Source organism: Rosa chinensis, chromosome 4 (genome assembly GCF_002994745.2).
Source record: "Rosa chinensis cultivar Old Blush chromosome 4, RchiOBHm-V2, whole genome shotgun sequence".
NCBI classification, from domain to species: domain Eukaryota; kingdom Viridiplantae; phylum Streptophyta; class Magnoliopsida; order Rosales; family Rosaceae; genus Rosa; species Rosa chinensis.
In genome coordinates this window covers 41,950,390-41,971,818 of record NC_037091.1, presented here as the reverse complement: position 1 = coordinate 41,971,818, position 21,429 = coordinate 41,950,390, and the positions used below count along the sequence as shown (strand labels likewise).

General features: G+C 37.9%; 3 protein-coding genes across 3 annotated transcripts; 1 reads left to right on the top strand and 2 right to left on the bottom strand.

Annotated features, from left to right (window-relative positions):
• Nucleotides 1-3,731: 3,731 nt before the first annotated feature.
• Nucleotides 3,732-7,980, top strand: LOC112200666 (leucine-rich repeat receptor-like serine/threonine-protein kinase At2g14510). Its single transcript, XM_024341680.2, has 9 exons — nt 3,732-4,251; nt 4,335-4,878; nt 4,962-5,404; nt 5,650-5,776; nt 5,908-5,979; nt 6,066-6,134; nt 6,464-6,535; nt 7,412-7,483; nt 7,563-7,980. Exons 1-9 carry the CDS (start codon nt 4,182-4,184, stop codon nt 7,603-7,605), a joined length of 1,512 nt encoding a protein of 503 aa, XP_024197448.1. The 5' UTR covers nt 3,732-4,181; the 3' UTR covers nt 7,606-7,980.
• Nucleotides 7,981-8,814: 834 nt separating this feature from the next.
• LOC112200508 lies at nt 8,815-9,943 on the bottom strand. Its single transcript, XM_024341546.2, has one exon. The coding sequence runs from the start codon at nt 9,750-9,752 to the stop codon at nt 9,033-9,035; it is 720 nt and encodes a 239-aa protein (XP_024197314.1). The 5' UTR covers nt 9,753-9,943; the 3' UTR covers nt 8,815-9,032.
• Nucleotides 9,944-19,636: 9,693 nt separating this feature from the next.
• LOC112201177 (probable membrane-associated kinase regulator 1) lies at nt 19,637-21,063 on the bottom strand. Its single transcript, XM_024342206.2, has one exon. It carries the CDS (start codon nt 20,952-20,954, stop codon nt 19,881-19,883), a length of 1,074 nt encoding a protein of 357 aa, XP_024197974.1. The 5' UTR covers nt 20,955-21,063; the 3' UTR covers nt 19,637-19,880.
• Nucleotides 21,064-21,429: the final 366 nt, after the last annotated feature.

Below are 21,429 nucleotides of genomic sequence, written 5' to 3'. Positions count from 1 at the left end.
CTATTATGATAAACCGTCCATGTATTTCATAGAAATGAATAACTAAAATGTCTTCAATTTGATTGATTTTTAACATAGGTAATCTTTGTATTACGTTATACAACATGAATGGTTGGATTATAAATTTATTAAGTAAAAGTATGTTAATCGACAATGATGGTGAATATGCTAGTTCACCCTAGAGATGAACTTAAGAATTGTCCGAAAATCATGTATATAGTGAATGAATCATGGATTTCTTTTTCCATCATCACTATTATTTGAATTGAAATTGTGTTTGAATTATGGGATTTTAGATTTTCAACTGACTATTTTTTATGAATTAGATTAGGGTTGTCTATCTTATAGCGTGTGGTGTTGCACGTCAACATTAGTCTCAAATTTACATCGGCAAATGTGTTCACATGCGGATTGTGCAATAGCAAGGTTGGTGATTGCAATGACAACAGTAGATTCAAGGCTAAGAAGGCTGTCGAATTGTTTCGGCATTTATATGGTTTAGCGGTAGTTCCTTTGGAGGGTCGGCTTTCGCCAAGCCTTGATTGCAGGGATGCAGATTAGTGGGTTAGGGCCTTCTGGCTCTGGCCTAACCGCCTAACTCTCTTTCTCTTTACAACTTGGGTTTGGTTTGGTTGTGCTCTTTAGGGGGGGTGTAGTACATTTGGATCTTAGCCGGACTTGTGGTTGTATTCCCTTATTTGTTTTATGCTGACGTACAATAGTATGTTTTTAGGCAACTGAATTTAGTTCAGATTTGGGATGATGTGTCTGGTTTAGATTCGAGATTATTTTTAATTTAATTTTTGTTATTTTCTTTTGGATTGTTTAGTTTTTCAAATAAGTGAGCATGTCAAATTATATCGAGTACAATTAAATAGAATGGTTCTAGTCTAGCTAGCTGGTGATTTTGACATTATGATAAAAATGTCTTAGTATTGTGATTACTCTAGCTTGACTTAGTACAGTCGTGTGATTTTCAATCTAAGAAATTTATTCATTCCCCTAAAAAAAATAAACTACAAGTTAAAAACTTTCTAATCCCATATCGGCAAAGGCCTAAGTTATCATATAATATCGCCCCTTTTTAAAACCATTAAGACTAAAAGATATAAAACCACGTGCAATAATCACCCGTCAACAATTTGACAACGAGAGCAAACCAAATATAAATCAATTCATCATTCAAAATAAAGACATAACCATGACATGACAACTTGACCTAACCGTAGTGCAAAATAATAGGGACCAGAAAAAAGTTTTACAATAGTCTAGATAATTTGTGGAAACAGCTCAAATCTCATGAATGAGCCATCAAGCCGACCCGACCAACCAAAACGACGTTCTCATCCTTACCGTCAATTCGTCAAGCAAGTGAACGACTCGGGGACGATGAGAACGGAAGCTGAGTATGATCGTTTCAAAAGCGTTCACATTCCCAAGATATAAAAAAATGGTCAAAATACGACCGGAGAGAGCCCACCATTTGGCAAAGGGAAAGGAGGGTCCAGTGGTCCACAATGGTCATTTCACTATCTTAAAAGAAAATAACAGCTGCGGAATCCAGCCACAGAATTATGGAATCCAATGATGATTACCAAATAAAATTATAAAAAAGAGGACGTGTCTGCAGTCTATACCAGCCAAAATTAAGGTTTGGCACTCTGGCCCCATTCTCCCAGTAGTGCCGCACTTCAATTGCTTTCCTTTGGGCTTACTCTAGCAGACTATACCTGGTTATTTTACCCCATCCATATCCATACATCCGTTCCTGATTATTCTTCCGATGGAAACAAAAAAAAAAAACCAGAAGAGGAAAATCTTTGATGATTCTCTGATGATGCCTATCAGTTCTGGGTAGTGTAAATATTTGGGGTGATCTCAACAAATTATCCTATTGATTTTGGTGAGGTTATGTTTTACAAAAGGTTAGAAGGTTCAAATGACAACGATTGTTTCGGTTTGGTCATAATCCACATAAAGATTTCCTCCAAAAAAAAAAAATCCACATAAAGATTAGTGAGTGCTCTAATGACACGATATGAAGTTGTGTGTGAAAAATGAGAGTGTAATTGATTAATAAGTAAGACAATAAGCAAGCGAGTGGCGTTGTCATAAGCATGCTAGTGACAGTCTAATAATTTCCGAGTATGACTAGTTCGTTGTATGATGATAGATGGATTGGCTTATTTTGGTTGTACTTTGGATCCATGCTGACTATGTCACAAAGCGTTTTAAGGAAGATAACGATGGTGTGTTGATGGCATGTCTTATTGTTACTTAGTGTATTTCTTTTTTGGGTTATTAAGCCTTTTTTTTTACAACAACAACAAAAATAGGACTTCGTCGTATTTAATTGAAAAGTCTACAACATTTTCATATCTCACCTGCATCCTAACTGATGTGGTACAAGGCACAATGAATTAGAAAATTTCTTAAATGGCGTGGCTGTGCTACATCAGGTGAGATGCAAGTGATATACAAAAGGTGATTCACTTAATGTTATTCTATTTATTTGATTTCACCAATTTTATTGATTAATAAAATTTTAACATACTTTTTTAAATCTTTATTTTGGACTAATCTTTATTATTACTATAAATAGAGATTTACTAAATTTATTATTACTATATAGAGATTTACAATCTAATTTGGAATTTTCTTAAACTAAATTAATTGAATATTATGATATAATTATTACTCGATCTTCTAACCCAAAACCTTTGAAATCCTTCTTTTAGCAAATTCAAAGGGTTCCAACAACATGTCAAGATCGAGAACCAACTCTTTGATTAATTTTACTGGAGTAAAGAATTACTTATAAGAGAGCAATATCATGTGATTTTGATTCATTCTTCTCGTGGTTGAAGATAGAGATAAAAAGTAGAGTAACAGATTATTATATCTCTTGTTCAAGGGTTTTTTAATAAAAATAAAGAGGTCTACTTAGCTTTTCAAGTATTTAAAAAAGTAAATTAGAGGTGTACTAAGTATGGAATGTCCAAATAGCAAATTTGGAGGTCTAACTAGAACCACTCATAGTCAAATCACCACTATTTTATGTAAAAAAAAAATGCCACTATTCTTTTTAGTATATCTATTTTTCATTAACCTCACAATATCACCATGTGAAAAATGCGGGCATGTTGCTAGTATTATATGGGAGAAAAAAAAAAGACATACTCGAAATCTAGAAACACTAATCTATTTTTTAAATTATCAAGTAGTATGTGTGTTTTATTCTTCTTCGTTTTCATGTCTTGGTGGACTCTATCTATTTGGTCATTGATCATTAGGTAACACTAACAAACACCAAAGCTGTATTAGTTTAATATTTTGGACGTTTGGCTTTAGGAGGTAAAACATAGCACATTACTGTTCATTGGTATAAAACTTAAAACGTCCCTACACATGGCAATGAGTCAATGCCCCCCCCCCCCCCCCCCCCCCCCCCCCAATCCAAATCCAAAGAAAACGCGGACGACGAACATGCCAAAAGTTCAAATAACCATTTTTCATTTTGATTGCGACAAAAATGTATCGAACGTTAACAGCTCATTCACCGTCATGAATTGATCACGACTATAAACCGATATTCTGCGTGGATTACGGTTGTTTGGTGTTCACTCGTCTTGTCAGTTGCTGCAGCTTCATTGAGTTCTTCTGTTCCTCCTATTTATGCCAGCCTTCTAGTAGCAAAATGACAAGTCACAAAAACCGAAAAACGTCCCTTATATCTTCAAAAGCGACACTTCAAAATTCAAACAGCTCCACAATGCAACTGACCACAAGTCCCTCTACCAAAACGAAATTGGCCAAGAAAACCCAAATAATGAGTTGGATGAATCTCCTTTCCAAACTCTATTTCCTCGAGTAATTTCGAAGTTGGTGTACACCAGATCACCAGAATAGTAGTGTATAACTGTAGGAGAAAGGGTGCTAAACCTTTGTTTCTTGTCTACGGCGGTATAATGTAGAAGTTGAAGAATCAGTTACTGAGTGGACCCCGCAACCCACCCACCGCCTCTGACCCGGCCCTCATTTTCCCGCGTTTTACCAAACCAATACCTTTCCCCTCCCCCAACTCCACCTTCTTTCTCCCTACTACCGCTCTCTCCTATTCCTTCCTTGCACAACCCACCCAACCAAACCCATCAATTTACTCTTCCCACCCAACCGCCACCATGCCCCTCCCCCTCCTCCCCCTCCTCCTCCTCCTGTCCCTCCTCCCCATCTCTCTTTCCCAACCCAAAGGTACTTCCGTCAACCCCTTCTCATCCCTTTAACAATATCACTTTCTGTCTTTCTCCCTATCTAAAACTCTTCCGGTTTTACAGGTACTTTGATCAACTGCGGCGCAGTGGTCGAATCCAAAATTGACGGCCGCGAATGGCTCCCCGACTCCGGCTTCGTCTCCGGCGGTGGAACCCCGAAAACGCTGAACATTTCAGGCCTGGTCCCTATCCTGACCACCCTCCGATCGTTCCCGAACATTGCCGGCCGGAAGTACTGCTACAACGTCCAGGTCTACCGCAACGCCAAGTACATGGTCCGGACCACTTACTACTACGGCGGAATCAACGGCCCGAGCTCGCCGCCGGTGTTCGACCAGATCATCGACGGCACCTTCTGGGCCGTCGTCAACACCACCGAGGACTACGTCAACGGCATGTCGTCTTATTACGAGGGGGTGTTTCTCGCGCAGGGTAAGACCATGAGCGTGTGCGTCGGGGCGAATACGTATACGGACTCCGACCCGTTTATATCCGCTTTGGAGTTTGTGATTCTCCAGGACTCGCTGTACAACTCTACGGATTTCAAGTCCAATGGACTCAGCTTGGTCGCAAGGCACGGCTTTGGGTACAATGGACCCATCATTAGGTATGTCTTTGACTCTCTGCTCAGCTTGAAATGAAATTTACTGTTATTGTGTGAGGTAGAATCTGAAATTGGGTAACTTTCAGATACCCAGATGATCAGTTTGATCGATTCTGGGAGCCATTTGGAGAAACCATTAATGACTCAAGCAATGCAAATGTATCTGTTTCGGGGTTATGGAACTTGCCCCCTTTGAAGGTTTTCGAAAGCGAGCTGACGACTAACCAGTCCCAACCGATCGAGTTGAATTGGCCTCCAAAGCCGGTTCAGGATGCAAACTACTACATTGCACTGTACTTTGCGGATTCAAGGGATAGAGTTTTCAGCATATTCATTAATAGTGTGCCATATTACAAAGATTTGAATGTGACAGAAGCAGGGCTTGTGGTCTATGCCACCAAGTGGCCTCTTGGTGGTACTACAAATATTACTTTGACCCCTTCTTCTGGGTCAGTACTTGGTCCTTCGATTAATGCTGGCGAGGCTTTTCAGGTGTTGCCCCTCGGAGGAAGTACTCTTACTCGAGATGGTATGCTACTATGCTTATTTTTTGGTTTGGTGTTGTATGGTTGCATTTTGATTTCTGAGCTTAAGAATTGTGTGGGGAAAAAACTAGATGGAAATGTAGGAAATATTTTGAATGGGGGAAATTTCTGCAACCATTGGATGGCAATTCTACCTAGGTGTAATCTGATAGCAAGCATCAACTCACAGTTTATAGCAAGTCATTCTAGTGATTTTTATTCTCAATGGGAATTGCTTTTCTTATCACAGTTATTGCTTTGGAAAGAGTAAAAGAGAGTCTTGAGAACCCTCCGCCTAACTGGAATGGTGATCCCTGTCTTCCCCGTCAGTACACGTGGACAGGCATTACATGCTCTGGAATTCGTGTGGTCTCTTTGTGAGTTGAAACTTGTTATAATCTTGTTCATGCTTGATTTTGTACTACTTATCAAATACTTCCTTTTTTATTCTCTTATTCTACTTTGCTTAACATGACAAAAGCTTACTTCTACTTCTTCATGCTTCCAGAAATCTAACAAATATGGGCCTGTCTGGTTCACTGTCACCGAATATTGCCAATATGACTGCATTGTCTGACATGTAGGTTTCTGAAAATTTGTTGTCTATTTCAATTGAGAAGAAAGTACATGTTTTCTGAATTATTGATTTTTGAATTCTTTTGATAGCTGGCTTGGGAATAACAATTTGTCGGGACCTATTCCTGATCTCAGTTCATTGAAGATACTGGAAACACTGTAAGTTGTGGCCCTTTACTTCCCTTAATACGTTCTTGTTGTATTTTTTAGCTTGCAATGAAACACATGATGTCCTACGGATCATTAGCAAATGAGCAACTGTGAATGGTAACGTGATATCGGGGACCTGAATTATTACGGATTTTACTTGTGGTTTGATAGTAAATTACAGTTTTTGTTTTTTTTTTAATTTTTTTTTTTTTTTTTTTAATCTTGCACACATCAATTGTCTCGTCTGAATAATCTGAATCCAAGTCTTTACATGACCGTTGCATGAAATGTCAAATTACTTTCCTAACCCAATGTTTGTTTCCTTTTCATTCTTAAAGGCATTTGGAAGACAATCAATTCAGTGGAGCTATTCCCTCATCGCTTGGGAACATTGATAGCTTGCGTGAACTGTAAGTAAATGTCAATGTCAGATTCTTTTGCTCGTTTTTGGTGTTGATAAGAGATCTTTCAAAGTATATTTGTTTGAACATGCGAGTGGAATTTTGATTTAGGGGAGTGAAATCCACACTCCCCATTTTAAAATCCACGCTTATTCTTTCTCTTTTTGATTGAAATTCTTATGAAAAGACAAAACTAAGTTACTAAAGAAAAAAATATTTAAGTTACGAACAATGGAAACATGGAGTGTGGTTGTAAAATGGGGAGTGTGAATTTCACTCCCTTGATTTAATATGTTGTAATTTTGAGCTGTCAAACAAATCAATACTGCTTGAAATTGCTAGCTTTGTTAGATCTCAGGTAAAGTTAATTATATTTGCTTTGGGAGCTTTATATATACAGTTCCTTTGAAAATGGTTTAACCCCTGTAGTTAATACACTTCTCCTGTTACTGGAAAATGCCCACTTCTTGAAGCATATCAGTTCAGAACTGCTGCAACTAAAATGTGTATTAGTTAATGTCCACTTCTTAAAGCATATCAGAATCAGAACTGCTGCAACTAAAATGTGTATTAGTTAATTGAGCTGTATGTTACAGTTAAACATTTTTTTGTTTTTCTGTCTTTTGGTTGGAGAAAAGGCTGCCAATAGAAATGTTTGATGGTCAGTCTATACCGTAGCATGAGAAAGTGGCCTTCACCAGGGTGGACGTATATATAGGACAAGCGATGTGATTGTATATTGTTAATGGTTTCAGATGAATCAGATCTAGATATACTTTAGATGACAACACATTGTTTTTTTCTATCTCATATATATATATATATATATAGATTTTTTTTTCCCTAATTTCTGTCTGATACTGGATGTTCTGATATATCTTTCAGCTTTTTACAAAACAATAATCTCACTGGTCAAGTTCCTAACAGCCTTACTGGAAAGTCTGGGTTGAATCTAAGGTATAGAAATACCCACTGGTCCTAATATTCAAAACATTCTCAATGCAGTTTAAACTGATTAGTTTGATTTGTGTTTCAGGATTTCTCCAGGAAATTCTTTTTCAGCACCCCCACCTTCTTGAACAGCTAGTATTGTGCCTGCATTTTTTCGAGAAACTTGCTCTGAACCTTCAAGCATATCTATGCATAAAGAGCTTGCAAAAGTTTAAGTTGGAAATTGACCCTTGTAAGCTCCTTAATCCTAGAGTCCAGTTCTCATGCTTTAGCTTTTTTTTTTTTGTTAGTTTTCATAGGAATCAAGGTCTTCAATGAAATGCAAGAACCTACAGTTTTATCATCGATTGTTCATGTACTGAGTCAGTGACTCGCTTCTATTTGTTGATTTATTGGCATAGGTGGTTGATGCTCTTGGTTTGTGTATCACTTGTCTTGTCCATATTAAATTTTGTAATACACAAATTTTTTCAAATGTACACTATGAATTGTTGTTTGTTATATTTTCTTTTCTATGACTTCATTCCTTGCGTAATAGGATTATGTAGAGTTGACATTTTACCTGATTGCTGGTTTTACAACTAGTCAATTTGCTAAGAATAGCTCCATGTTCAGATGTTCTGAACTAGTCAATTTACAACTTGCTGATCTCATTCTCTTCAACCTCTAGAAGACTAGAAATCTACAACCTCCATTCTGTGATTGATTTTTTTTTTTTTTTTCTAATGAGACTGGTTGATAACTTGGAAAGGTAAAAATATAAGTTACAGCAGTAATCTTTTCCAGATAAATAAATCCCGTATTACATTGACACCAGAGTTGACATTTTACCTAATTGCTGGTTTTACAACTAGTCAATTTGCTAAGAATAGCTCCATGTTCTGAACTAGTCAATTTACAACTTGCTGATCTCATTCTCTTCAACCTCTAGAAGACTAGAAATCTACAACCTCCATTCTGTGATTGATTTTTTTTTTTTTTTTTCTAATGAGACTGGTTGATAACTTGGAAAGGTAAAAATATAAGTTACAGCAGTAATCTTTTCCAGATAAATAAATCCCCCTATTACATTGACACCATGTATTACTTCCACTCCATTTTGAATGGGAAATCCTACCCATATGGTCGATTGGTCGGACCTCTTTCTCAATAAATTCAAATTTCATCATTGCTATGGCCGAAGATCAGATTCCTCTTGCTTCTATTCTATGCCTCTCATCTTGGACCCACTGATTCACATCTGTGTATCTGCATGTTATATATTTCACTGTCTAGTTACCTATTAAGGAGAGCCAGTTTCCGGAAAACGAGTATGTACTTTGGGACCATACAAGAAGGGAAAAAAGTTGAAGATAGTTAATCGAATTTGTTAATACTCTTCCACAACACTAGAAAGTTAGCATTTACATTATGATTCTTCAGATTCACCAAATCAACAACACTCTAACATGATACAGAAAGATTAAAGAAGCAGAACAAATGAGAAAACAATAAACATATAGAACAAAATCCTGCAGATCAGCTCAAGTTCTAATACCTCTCTTCCTCATGATCCTCACCTATCTAGTCTTCCTTTTCTGAGAGGAAACAAAGGTGGTAACGCACTGTTCTTCATCTGTGTGCAAATCGGCACATTAATCATTGGCCTTATTCTTATGCTGGCTGATCGTGTTCTCTCTAAGCCTTTCTTTATCCTCTTCATGTACTTCTCTTTGTTTCCCATCGGCTCCTTCTCTTGATCTGCTGTGGCTACATCAGCAAACGAGTTTGAAGATGATGAAGACGAGGATGAAGAGGAGGGTGAGAGAGTTGAAGCACGTTGCTTCTTCAACCTGAGCAACTCTTTCCATAAAACAGTGCACTTCGGCGGCCTTGGAGATGGGTCATCATCGACAAACCAGTTTCCTCTACTTTCCTCCTTGTTCACTACCTCTTCCTCTTCCTCGCTTATCTCATCGTCCTTTGTTTTAAGACGAATCTTGTTGAGCCTTTCGGCATGCTGCTTTTGCCAAAAGGGAAGGAGCTTTCCTTCAAAGAAGAGCTCATCTGCAGTTAACATGGCATGACTACTCACATTGTTTGAGAGAAACTCAAAGTCTGCATTTCTTGCCTTCTGATCACACTCCATTTTCCTGTCTTGAAGTTCACCGTGAGGATTTGGGCTAATAGTGATGAAGTCATTTTCGTCGAGGAAATCGGTAGAGAAAGAAATCCGGGGACTCGAGGATGGCTCGATGGATCTAGAGGTTGTCTGAACAACTTCCAGGGATACCATTTTGGTTTGGTTTTTGAAATCCAGGGAGAGTGGTAATAATGAGGGAATGGGGAGTTAGCTAGTGAACTGTGTTTTCTGAGCAAATGCAAGAGGTGTGATATAAATAAAGGGAAGGAAATGATTTACCGTTTCAGTAATTAATAGTCTGTCCATTTTCATTATTGCTAGTAACCGTTTGGATTGTGAGATTATAAAAACCTGGTGGTCTGGTGTAGGTGAAACAATAAAGCTCAGGTTCTGTTTAGAATATAGAAGCAGCACATGGAGACCTTCGAAACTTAAAGACAAATTCTTTTTTACTATATTTCTTTAGTGTTACAAATTTGAGTTCACAATATATCGAGGAGACTAGTTCGATCCATATGTAGATTGACTTTATGTATAAGTAAACTAGTTTGATCTGCTATAAAAGCTGGAATTTACGACTATAGAAAGCTGATATATTGTCGTATGTAACTGATTTAACTTGATATGTATCCAGAACTTTTCCTATAAATTTTACCATAATTCTACATGCACCTATGAATGTTTTATTTATTGTTCTTCCCAATTATGATAAGAAAAAGTTTTGTTATTCAAATTGATCATGATCTATAAGCTTTGCATGCTCCTGAATGTACTGCTTTGATATATAGGGATCTTTTGCTTTTCAAAGAAAGAAAGTTGGGTGGAGGAAATTTTTTTGACTAGAATATCTTATATCTAGCTAGCTTAGTGGCATTTGAGATATACAATCTGGATTAGTCAAAGAGAGATGAGCTCTGTTAGTTTGACTCCGCAACTTACAAGGGCTATAACATGGAAGGGGTCCCAAACAAAGACATGTGGTCACATGAGAGGTTATTTTCTGCCATGTGAGATCTGAATCCATATATGTGTTGCTCATGAGTCATGCCAAAGATACCCTTCTGATGCGCTTGGCTGGTTCTGGTATTTCATGTGAATTTTCCCATCTGTGGATGGTTTTTCTGTCATCTTGAAAGGTCTTGCAGTGGTAGATATCAAGTTCATAGCTTAAAAAGCTTCCATTAAGATTTGGGTAGTTGTAATAAAATCAAGGACAGCTAATGAACATTGGGGGTTAAATCTCTGGTTATTATTGAATGTAGGTATTCGCTGTGATTATTAATGTTAAAGCACATAGCTCCTAGCATTCTGTGTGGTCCTCATCTGTCCTCTCCCTCTTCTATAATTTTCTTGTTAGGTTTGTCTTTGTTCTATGCTTAAGGGAGACAATAATGTGTTAAAGTTATTGCTAATCTAATAAACAACAAAAAAGATCATGTGATGCTTAAATTATGCTAATGCATCAGTATGATGGATTAATGCACTTAAATTAGGCGATGAGAAATGCCAACTATTTTTTCCATTTCATTCATTTTTGTCTTCAATGTTCTTTTCCTCATAGAAAATTGATTGATTCCGGATTAGTCTTTGAAAATCATCTTTTAGTAGTCTACTAGTCTTATTGCTACTGAATGTGTATATTTATTAAATAAAAATTTGAAGACTAAAGGGTTCCTTTTTGTTAGTTTTTTGTTCAAATGAGGTAGAAATTAATAGTTCGATCTTGAGAATATATTGAAGAATGCAAAAGCATTTGAAAACATTGCGGAACAAATGTGTGTTTGATCAGACTTATTGTGATGGAAAAATTGTGAAAGAAATGTGTGTTTGATCAGACTCATTGTGATGGGAAAATTGTAAAAGAAATGTGTGTATGACTAGCCTCATTGAGATTTAATTTTTCTAGTAGAAACATCGACAAATAATTGGTTCATTTTACAATTGAAAATGTACAACAACTAGTTCGTGGAGTTGAACTTAGAACTTTTCACTTAAAAAGTAAACCACTTATGCTATCAGACCAAACGATATTGTCATTGTGGCAAGCTAACTACTTTCTCCATTTTATTCATTTTTGTCTTCTGTGTGTTTTTTTCTCATTTGATATTATGTCTTAAATCGAAATTGATTGATTCCGGATTAGTCTTTAAAAATCATCTCATCTCTTAGTAGTCTTCTAGTCTTATTGCTACTTAAATTGTATATTTATTATATAAAACTTTGAAGACTAACGGGTTCGATTTTGTTACTTTTTTTGTTCAAATGAGGTAGAAATTCGATCTTGAGAATATATTTAAAAATGCAAAAGCAAATGAGAAACATTGTGAAAGAAATGTGTGTATGATCAAACTCATTGTGATGGAAAATTGTGAAAGAAGTGTCTCTATATGATCAGACTCATTGAGAAATTTTTTTTTTAAATTTTCTTAGTAGAAATGTCAATAAACAACTTCTTTATTTTATAATTGAACATATATAATAACTAATTTGAGTTGAACTCAAAATTTTTCACTTAAAAAGTAAGCACCAGTGATACTAGACCTAACGATATTGAGGCAAGCTCATTATATTCATAACTAAAAGGGTAATTTAAACCTATCATGATATGATGATGTTGAAAAGACGTGAATCTCATAATACGTGACGCGTATTTGTTGCTCCAGTAGGATGTCATTTCAAGTAGATGTGAATGATGAACCAACTAAAGTCTTTTCGCATAACTAGGGTTATGAAAAATCATAAATGACACGCTCTTTGGACATGGACTAGAGCAAGGTAGGAGCTTGTGGAATTGAAAGCTAGTGGGCTGGCTACTACTTTTCTGACAGTATAGGATTAAGAGGGACAACAACATATATGGTACCTCCTTATCACTCTTGTCAAAGAGGACCACAAAGTCTGGGTGTTCTAGGGCAATGAGAGGGATTCAATGTACAAAAAAATTGTAAAGGGATTTCCAAAGGCTAAGCAATTCGGCTGGCTAAAGAGTGTACAAGAGAGGGGACCATAGACAAATTATTAATCCTATTAAATCTAAGAAGGGTTTACTCTGGTTTCATGTAAATCCCAGCTGTTAAACATGGATAAACCATTTTAAATGCTTCAGAATTCAGAACTCTGTTGTCTGTATATATATGTTATATTCATATTGTGTGTTTGAGAGAAAGACAACCAGAGCATTGACTATGTCATGGTTTAGTTAATTGGTGGAGATTTGGATTGTCAGGCTCAGGCAGGCAGCATAAACAGGTGGAATCAAAACTCAAATCACCTGGATAGTGATAACTTAAACATTCAGGAAAAAACAAAACCAGATTGTAACCAAAAGAGACAAAACCAGACTGTAACCAAACAGATAGGTTATACAGTTAAGCAGTAAGTGTGTTGCTATTACTACTCCTTCTTTCTTTCTTTTTTTTCTTCTTCTTCTTTTCTTTTGATAATTAAATAGCAACGGGAAGAGTAAGACTCTGAATTAAGTAGAAACGTTGAGTATGGCTATAAAGGTTAATGTATTTAATCACTAGAGCCTGATCATAAACTTCCCGGAATTACATATTCTTACTGCATTAAAGGGTTCATAGAGAAAATAACACCCAAAAGAACAAAAAAGGTGTACTTCGTGGTGAGTCTACAGCAAACTGTTTTGTTGGTACTTGGTAAAGCCTATCTTTCACAGTGCTATCAATTAGATCCATTTGTACGATTAATATGGGAAGCCATATGGGCTGGGTGGCCAAAACACTTTGGAAAAGTTTAAACGAAAGAATGATTTATGATCATTTCATAATAACTTATCACGTGATTAGTGTGTGAGATTCATAAAGATATGCTACTAAATTGGGACATTTTGAAATTGCATATGTTCTTTAGGGAACACTTCTGCATCCAACAATGGTTTAAAATGATCATTTCACAATAATTGATCACTTAACCATTGTGTGAGGTTTGACGTAAATTATTGTATATGTATATTCTTCATTACAGAATAACACGTATGTGACAATCAAATTATACATTACATTATTGTAGGTGAGCAGCGATGGATTCAGTTGAGGTATATATGGCAATGAGCATTATCATCGGGCCGTGATTATAGGATTACCTTGAGGAAGAGTCTTAATTAAGCTCTGAAAAGCAGTTTAAAAAAAAAAAAAAAAGCTCTGAAAAGTAGTCTGCCATCTTTCTGCTGATCGATATGCTTCAGATGTGATACTATATTCAGTCAAAAGAAAATCTAAGCAAGCTATACGAAAAAATATATGCTTCATACTGATGGTATCTTAAATATATATATATATATATATATATATTTTTTTTTTTGAATCAAGCCCACAAGGGGAAATAGTATATTCATCACAAGTCAGAATAAGCCGTTACATACCTTTCTGCTGTCATTTAAGGACATAGACAGACAAGAAGATAATGGTAGTACCTACCAGTGGCGCATAAAAATATACCCACTCATTATACGTTCAAATACGTAGAGGTAGCGGAGACCCTCTTTTGGTACTACTCCAGAGGCGCTAGAGATACTTAAGAGTGCACATCGGTGCTTAATTTCCTAATATAAGGAATTATTGTAATTTAGACAAATTAAAAAACATATGAATAAGCTTAGGGCTCAAAAACCCCGACCTAAATTAGAAAGCCCAATAGGACAGGCCCAAGAGAAAGAGGACCAAGGCCCAGCAAGATAAGGTTGACCCAAGCCCATACCACATCTCCACCACGCCCTCAGCCACCTGTACAGCGCCGGTGTTGTTCCGCCATCTACTAGCCCAGCCACGAACCAGCTCCACCAGCCTCGCCACGAGTCGCCCATGAGAAAACGTCGTCGAGGTCCGCCTCGAGTTTGCGTTGCCCCAAGCCCCACGAAGCCCGCATCGCCGCCCAGACTCTCCAAACCTACACCGCTGGATCTGGAAGTCCTCCATGAGCGCACCCAACTGGATCTGCATAGAAAATGACCACTAAACGCCCAGAGATGTTGCCCAATACTTGCCGCCAACCATCCTGCCAAAAACCCCGAGCCAAACCCCTTCTCTTCAGACCTCAACCCAGGGCAATGAAGTATCCATCTAGCAGCCAGCACAGGGACAACGCGGCGATGCCAACGCTACCCATGGCCACCGTCGGACAGGAAATGTTTGGAGGTATTGGTGCTCTCCCGCCACGCTAGGGCTAAGAGAGAGAGAATACGGTCTCTTAAATATATTGAATAAATTAAAGGTTGCTTTACTTCCAAGATTTATTCAAAAAAGAAAAAATCTATTCCCAAGTGTAAGACTTAATTTAGACTATCATATGGAATTTCATTAGTCACAACTCACAAGTGTGGATTACTTAAGTAACAAATATAAAAGATTACATAATATATTGCAAATTGAATTACTTGCAAATAAAGAATTGTGATTGTGCTGATTGCAAGATATGGACACCTAATCCTATGTGGATTATGCTTAGTTTACTCATATATGAATATGTAAGGTATGCTAGGAGAAGAAGTTGAATCCATGAACTACAAGGAATTCTGAGTAAGGCTATGATATGTTAATATTTCTCATACATCAACTTTTTTTTTCACTTTGAGATTTCATTTTACCGTTTTGAGAGCTCATTTTACCACTTGAGGACTTATGTGGTAACTAAAAAAATTTACCACTTTAAGGACTCATGTTACCACTTTAAGGACTAATATTACTATTTTGAGGACTCATTTTACTACTTTAAGACAATTGTTTGCATGTCATACTTTAACACATTGTAGAATTTCTCAAAATTCTTTCAGGGGAAGGATTAGAGATTTAGAGATCATAAACTCCTATATAAGTCCAGGCCATGTTCTCACAATAACCAAATAAATATTGGGAAAAAGTTATCATGTGAATAAGAGATTCAATGTCTAACCACCAGGGATTAGAAAGGACATACTAGGTTAGTCTCAAGACAAACAAAGATAGAAAAAAAAAAAAAAACACATTTCTTTGCTAGCCAATCTCTATACTAATGGCTATTTCTCTTGAGGTGGCCAATTTAATTATAGAAAAGGCCTTGAAAACAGTTTGATCGAGTTTGTGTTTGTGGCAACCCTATGAATAAGTTAGATCCTCTAGAGGACCTTTGTGGAAAATTTTGCTTTTAACGCTGTAGTTCTTCGACTGCTCCTTTGTCACCAAATTCACAGTCACAAAAGCACAAACTCGATCAGCTATTTACGAGCGTTTTGTTTTGTTTTTTTGGTGATGAAGTTGGTCATGCTCAAGAGAAATCGTCACAAGTAGAGCTTGGTTATCCAAAAAAGTTTTTTTTTTTTTTTTTTTTTTTGCCTTTTTTATTTTGAGTCTAACCTAATACATCTTGCTTCTAATTAATTACTAGAATTTTGCTTATAGGACACCCTCCTACAAAGGTGTCTATTGTTCACAAAGGCCACCAATGTCTTCATTAGCCACTATGCAGCCACTAAATACATGACAGTGGTGATTACCCCAGTTTCCTTTGTAGCATAGAGCACCAAAATAGAAACGGTGCCTGGTTTTCAACTCAAAAGAATGTTGTCATGTCCTGCTGGTGGTTACACAACAGATCCCATATCTTACAAGGACTCACAAAAAAGAGAACTCCAAGTAAAGAAGAACAACTTGTTCCTAAGCAATGGAATGAAGATTGTAGTACAGGGCATAGGACTTTTGTTATTATGATCTAGTTTTTTGTTAGAGTTGCATAGTGTTTTCTATATTCTGTGAGAATGAATTTGATTTCTTGTTCCCAACTTGTTGAGAATGATTTTAGTTTTTTCACTTTTTTTTTTTTGAATGAAGACATAGCCAATATATTGATCAAAAACCAGAATGACCATTACATATCATTCCGCTGTCATTTAGACAGACAACAAAATGTGTCAGTACCCATTGTGATACATAGAGGCAAGTCACTCATTTGACTTTTTTTACATCAAAACAGCATAAATCCTCCATTAGTACTACTCTAGAAGATTCGCTAGACCACAAAAAGTGCGTAGCTCCCTAAAATACTTGGTGAATTTATTAGAAGTAAACAAAATTACTAACATAATGCAAGCCTAAAATAACCAAGCCTAATTAACTCAGGCCCAAGAGAGCAACCCAAGATTAGTTGAGCCCATACCCTAGCAAATCGGCCCAAACCTGGCTCAAGTCTCCATCCCCATCACACATTCAACCACCCAGCGCCACCATTTAATCCCACACTGCCACAACCTTGACTTTGCTGATCCCATACGCAGCCAACAAAGCAACCTCAACCATCATGGGGCAAGCGTCGTTGCCACAGGCCCCAAAATCAGAGCAGTCTGACCACAAACACAGAGACGTTACACCAGAACCGCCGCCGAGGCACAATCTACCAAACTTCGAGCAACAACCATCCAAAACCGCTGCCTTTGAGCCCAACTTTTGGATCACCAATTCAGCAATAGCACAAAGACAGCGGCAGAGCTTAGAGGCCAGCCAAACATCGTGCGCCACTAGGTGAGCACAAATTTGCAACGAAGCCGTTTTTTAGGGGACGTGCTCGATGAAGAGATCGGCGCTTTGTGTATATAAAAAAAAAACTCTTTTTTCCCTAATAAAATTGAGTTGAAATTATTTTAAGATAATTCTTATGTTGGCGCTTCTCAAATCAATAGATTTGAAGTAAATTTGAAATGGGAAAGATTGATTTGAAGTAAATTTGAAATGGGAAAGGACCACGTAAATGATTAACACGTAAAACCAGGCTTGCATGTGACTCGCCTCTGCATCGATGCGGAAAGTGGAAACACTTTTCATTTTGGAAAGTAGGAAGATTCCACATGTTGACGTTAACCTCAGGTTGAGTACTCCGTCGCCTTCACTTGCCATCAGCTAAGCCCTAGAAGAAACCATACAATGATCATTATATATGTTTCTAACTTTACTGATTATTATCGATAATTTTCTTCTATCTAAAATATTCTGATCATAAACTTTTATATATATGCTTCATACTAAAGCTTGCTTGCTTAACAATTTTCAGAGAAGTACAAACTTTTATATATATTTCCTTATTCACGTCGGACCCAAACTTGTATAACACCGCAATAGATAAATTCATGCAGATAATATGGGATTTAAATATCTGAACATCTGTGGCAAAAGTGTACTTCTCCATACAACCACATTTTAAGAATCTTCACGCAAATAAGATTTTGATAGGTATTACATCGGATATGCAATACTGACCTAAAATGCGCTAAAATACTTAAATTGGTAAGAAGTTGGCCTACAATGTATAATAAACTGGTCACTAGGCATCTAAACATCTGTGGCAAATCTATACAACCACATTTTCATGTAATTTTTGTCGGTAATTAATTAAAGGAGTGTATATAATTTTGGATCAGATAGTTGAAGGAAAGTTTTAGATTTGGTTACTCTGAGCCTCTATCGTGATGTCTCTTTCCCTTCCTGTCAATGAACCATGATTTTGGGTGAGTAGGAAAGTTTGATTTTGGGAGAGGACCACCATTGCAGTGTCCTGGAAAGCTACAGAGATGACCCCATGCAGATGGAAACATATTATTCTAATTTCAACCGAATATAGAGATAACTTCAAACCCTAACGTACTATTGTACTGCTGGTACGTGGTTTGAAAGGGGTGGCTGATGTTCGCTCAGATCGATCAGGGTCGACTTTGATCCATATATAATTGCATGATTGGGTGCCCAGGGGATCCACACAGAAATGATGAATACTGAAGTTAGATTCAGAAGTATCCATCTGACAAAGACGAAACTATTTGGTGTCAATTAATGTCATTTGTCCACCTCCATATATTTCTCCCTCCTTTTATCAAATTCTATTCGGTTTTTGAAAATCATATAAATTGCTTCATATACACTATGTTCAAAACTATCCAGCATTATAAAATCTGATTTTTTATTTTTTATTATTTTTAAATTTGCTACAGGTATGTTTAATCAGGTGCACTATTTGAATATTGTGTAGAAGTTAATTCTACAAGTTAGGATAATCGTGGTTGAAGCTGAGCTTTTGTTGTTGTTACATACATCATCATGGGCTTAGAAACCTACTTGTATGTATTAGACTTCCGCCAGCTATTGTGAGTTAGACTTCCGTTGTGGATTTTGTCTATGTGGACATTTACTTAAAAGGGTAGTAGAGATGACTTCACATATGTCCCTCTTCACTGTTAACGATACATTGATCATCGAACTGCCTATTTCGTGGATCAATTTGGTTGTCGAGATGCTTAACCGTCATTTGTAGTGGTGTACATTTGGCGTCTGGTCCCGACATGGCTTTTGCTCTCCTCGGTTCCGGTCTCTAGTTATTAGTGTTTAGGGGAGACTTGTATATATCTATCCACCACGCAATGTGTTTGGAGTCTGTAAGGGAGATTCGTGGTGTTCTATATATATGTAAGGGATTAATTTGGGTTATTGTTCATTGCTTTAATGGAATAGCAATGGTTGTTAGGCCTAGAACTATTTCCAATTAAGTTGTATCTAAGTCTAGGATTCGAGACCGAGGTTGCAACTTTGGCTACCTCACCGTTGTATTTGAATTCCGTTCTCGGACTAACCAAGAATTTGTGCGTATTGTCGTTCAGTTCATGTTTATGTTTGCAATTTTACAGCTCCGTTTTTAATTTCAATATCCTAGCTACATGCTGATATTGTTCAACAAAAAGGAAATCTGAACTAGGGGGAAAAGGTGTCATAAATTTGGAGTAGGGCAGCTGCTTGCCTACTTGACTACTATTCCCATATTAAATATCACCGTCTTATCCGATCAGAATTGCTCTGAAGCTTCCCGCATGCACATGGCTGGCTACCCCAACTCCAGGAACTAAAATCATGTCCCTCTTGCAAAAAACAATAGCATGTTCGAAATGTATGTTGGTTATCACAAAAGTCAGAAGTACTTGAAAATACATATTTATTTCCAGAAAGAAAGAAGGAAAGAAAGAAAGCTGATCATCTTCTAATTTAAAACTTATGACAACCGCAGTATATAATCATCACAAACAAAAAAGCAGCCAAAAACACAACTTCCATGCTAACAATAATTTACGTTACATTAACAAGTTCTCGTCAGAGCAGAACCAAAAGCTAAAAAACAGATTAACTTCAAGTCCCAAGGCTACCGTTACTCGCGGAATTTGATTCTCAACTTCAAACCAAATCCAAACAGAGAGACGAAGACAAGACTAATATTAATTTACGCTTAATTAATAATGAAGATCATGAAGACTAATCAAATCTCATTGCTGAACATGGTCTTGTTCTGAACCAAAGAGTTCTTGCAATGAGCAATTGCGCCTTGAATTGCACTCTGAAGCTCCTCCATCGACGATCTGTCCACCGCTGCGTACGACGTTGTTGCTCCTGCTCTACCAGCACTCGAGCCACCTGCCGGTTGACCGGTCCGGGACAAAACACCTGAGTGGCTGGGCGAGCAGCGCATCGAAGATGGGCAGCTCGAAACACAGCCTCTCCTTCTTGGGTACCTCAAGTTACCCGAGAAGGAATGAGAAAACCCGCCATTAGTGCTCTCTCTATTTCTCGCGCTGGCCTTGCCCGATAACTCGTGATCCGTACTACTCGTGACTTTCTCGGATCTAATCTCGGCCGACGACGCCGTTGTCATTTTCTGTTGTTTTTGGGAGAGCTTCTCGTACAGTGGCTTGACCTTCTTCATGTACTTTCTGATAACCTCCTTGGCGGTGTTGCTTGCTCGCTTGACGGAGTTAGATCCGGAGACGACGTCGTTGTGATCCGCGTCCACGACCACTCTGTGTTGTTGTTTATTCGGATCCTTCTTGAACACAGAAGAGAATCTCGACAAAGAGAAGTACTTGCTGTTCTTCTTGATCTGCGACTGGGAGCTCAAGTTATGGATTTGAAGAACATCTTGCTTGACAACAACGTCGTTGGATGAGTACTTGCTGTTGAGGCGCTTGAACTCGTCCTCCTCGGCGACGGAGCTCGGCCTGGCGGAGGAGTCGCACGAGTCACGTGAGTCGTTGGAGCTGCTGACGGTGGAGTCACGTGAGGAGGTGGTGTCGGAGGCCGCGGAGGAGGAAGAGGAAGACGAGGAGGGTAGGAGGAGGAGAGTGCGGACCATGGAGAGGCGAGGGGAGAGATGGAGAGGGAGGAGCTGGCCCTTGTAGAAGAGCTCGTCGGCTGGGCGGCAGAGCGGGGTGGATGATTTGCGAGGCGAGCAGGAGATGGTGAACTCGAAATCCGACGAGGAGGAGGAAGAGAACGAGTGGGTTGGCGAGGGCGGGAGGGTGTGGGATTTCTGGTCTAGCTTCTTATTCCTCCCCATATTTTTCTTGTGTGAGTTCTGCTACATAATACTCGTCTGAGTTGTAGAGTTTGGGATATAATGGTTGTGTTTGTGGTCCATTTGGTGTGTGATTAGTACGTTAGAGAGAGCTTTCTAATCAGTTGGTGGATCTGAGAGGTGTTGAAGGCTCACACTCACAATCCTCACATGGGATGATGGGATGAGTTTGGGAGTTTGGACTACTCTCTCACCGTGTGGGGGAAGTGAGTATTTAGGGTTAAGGTTTAGGTGTCTCGTGCCATAAACGTGAAAGGTGGGGTAATTTAATTGCTTGACGTATTATACTAAAAGATATCTTTGTGAATTTACGGGAAGGCGGGTGTTGTGATTAGGAAGTGTGCTGGATCATGTGACACCCTAATCATGATCATATTGTTGTGTAGCAAATTACGGGGTCGTATTCAACTTTCAATGAATTGTCATGTAATCAAAGACGCTCTAGTAATTTGTACAA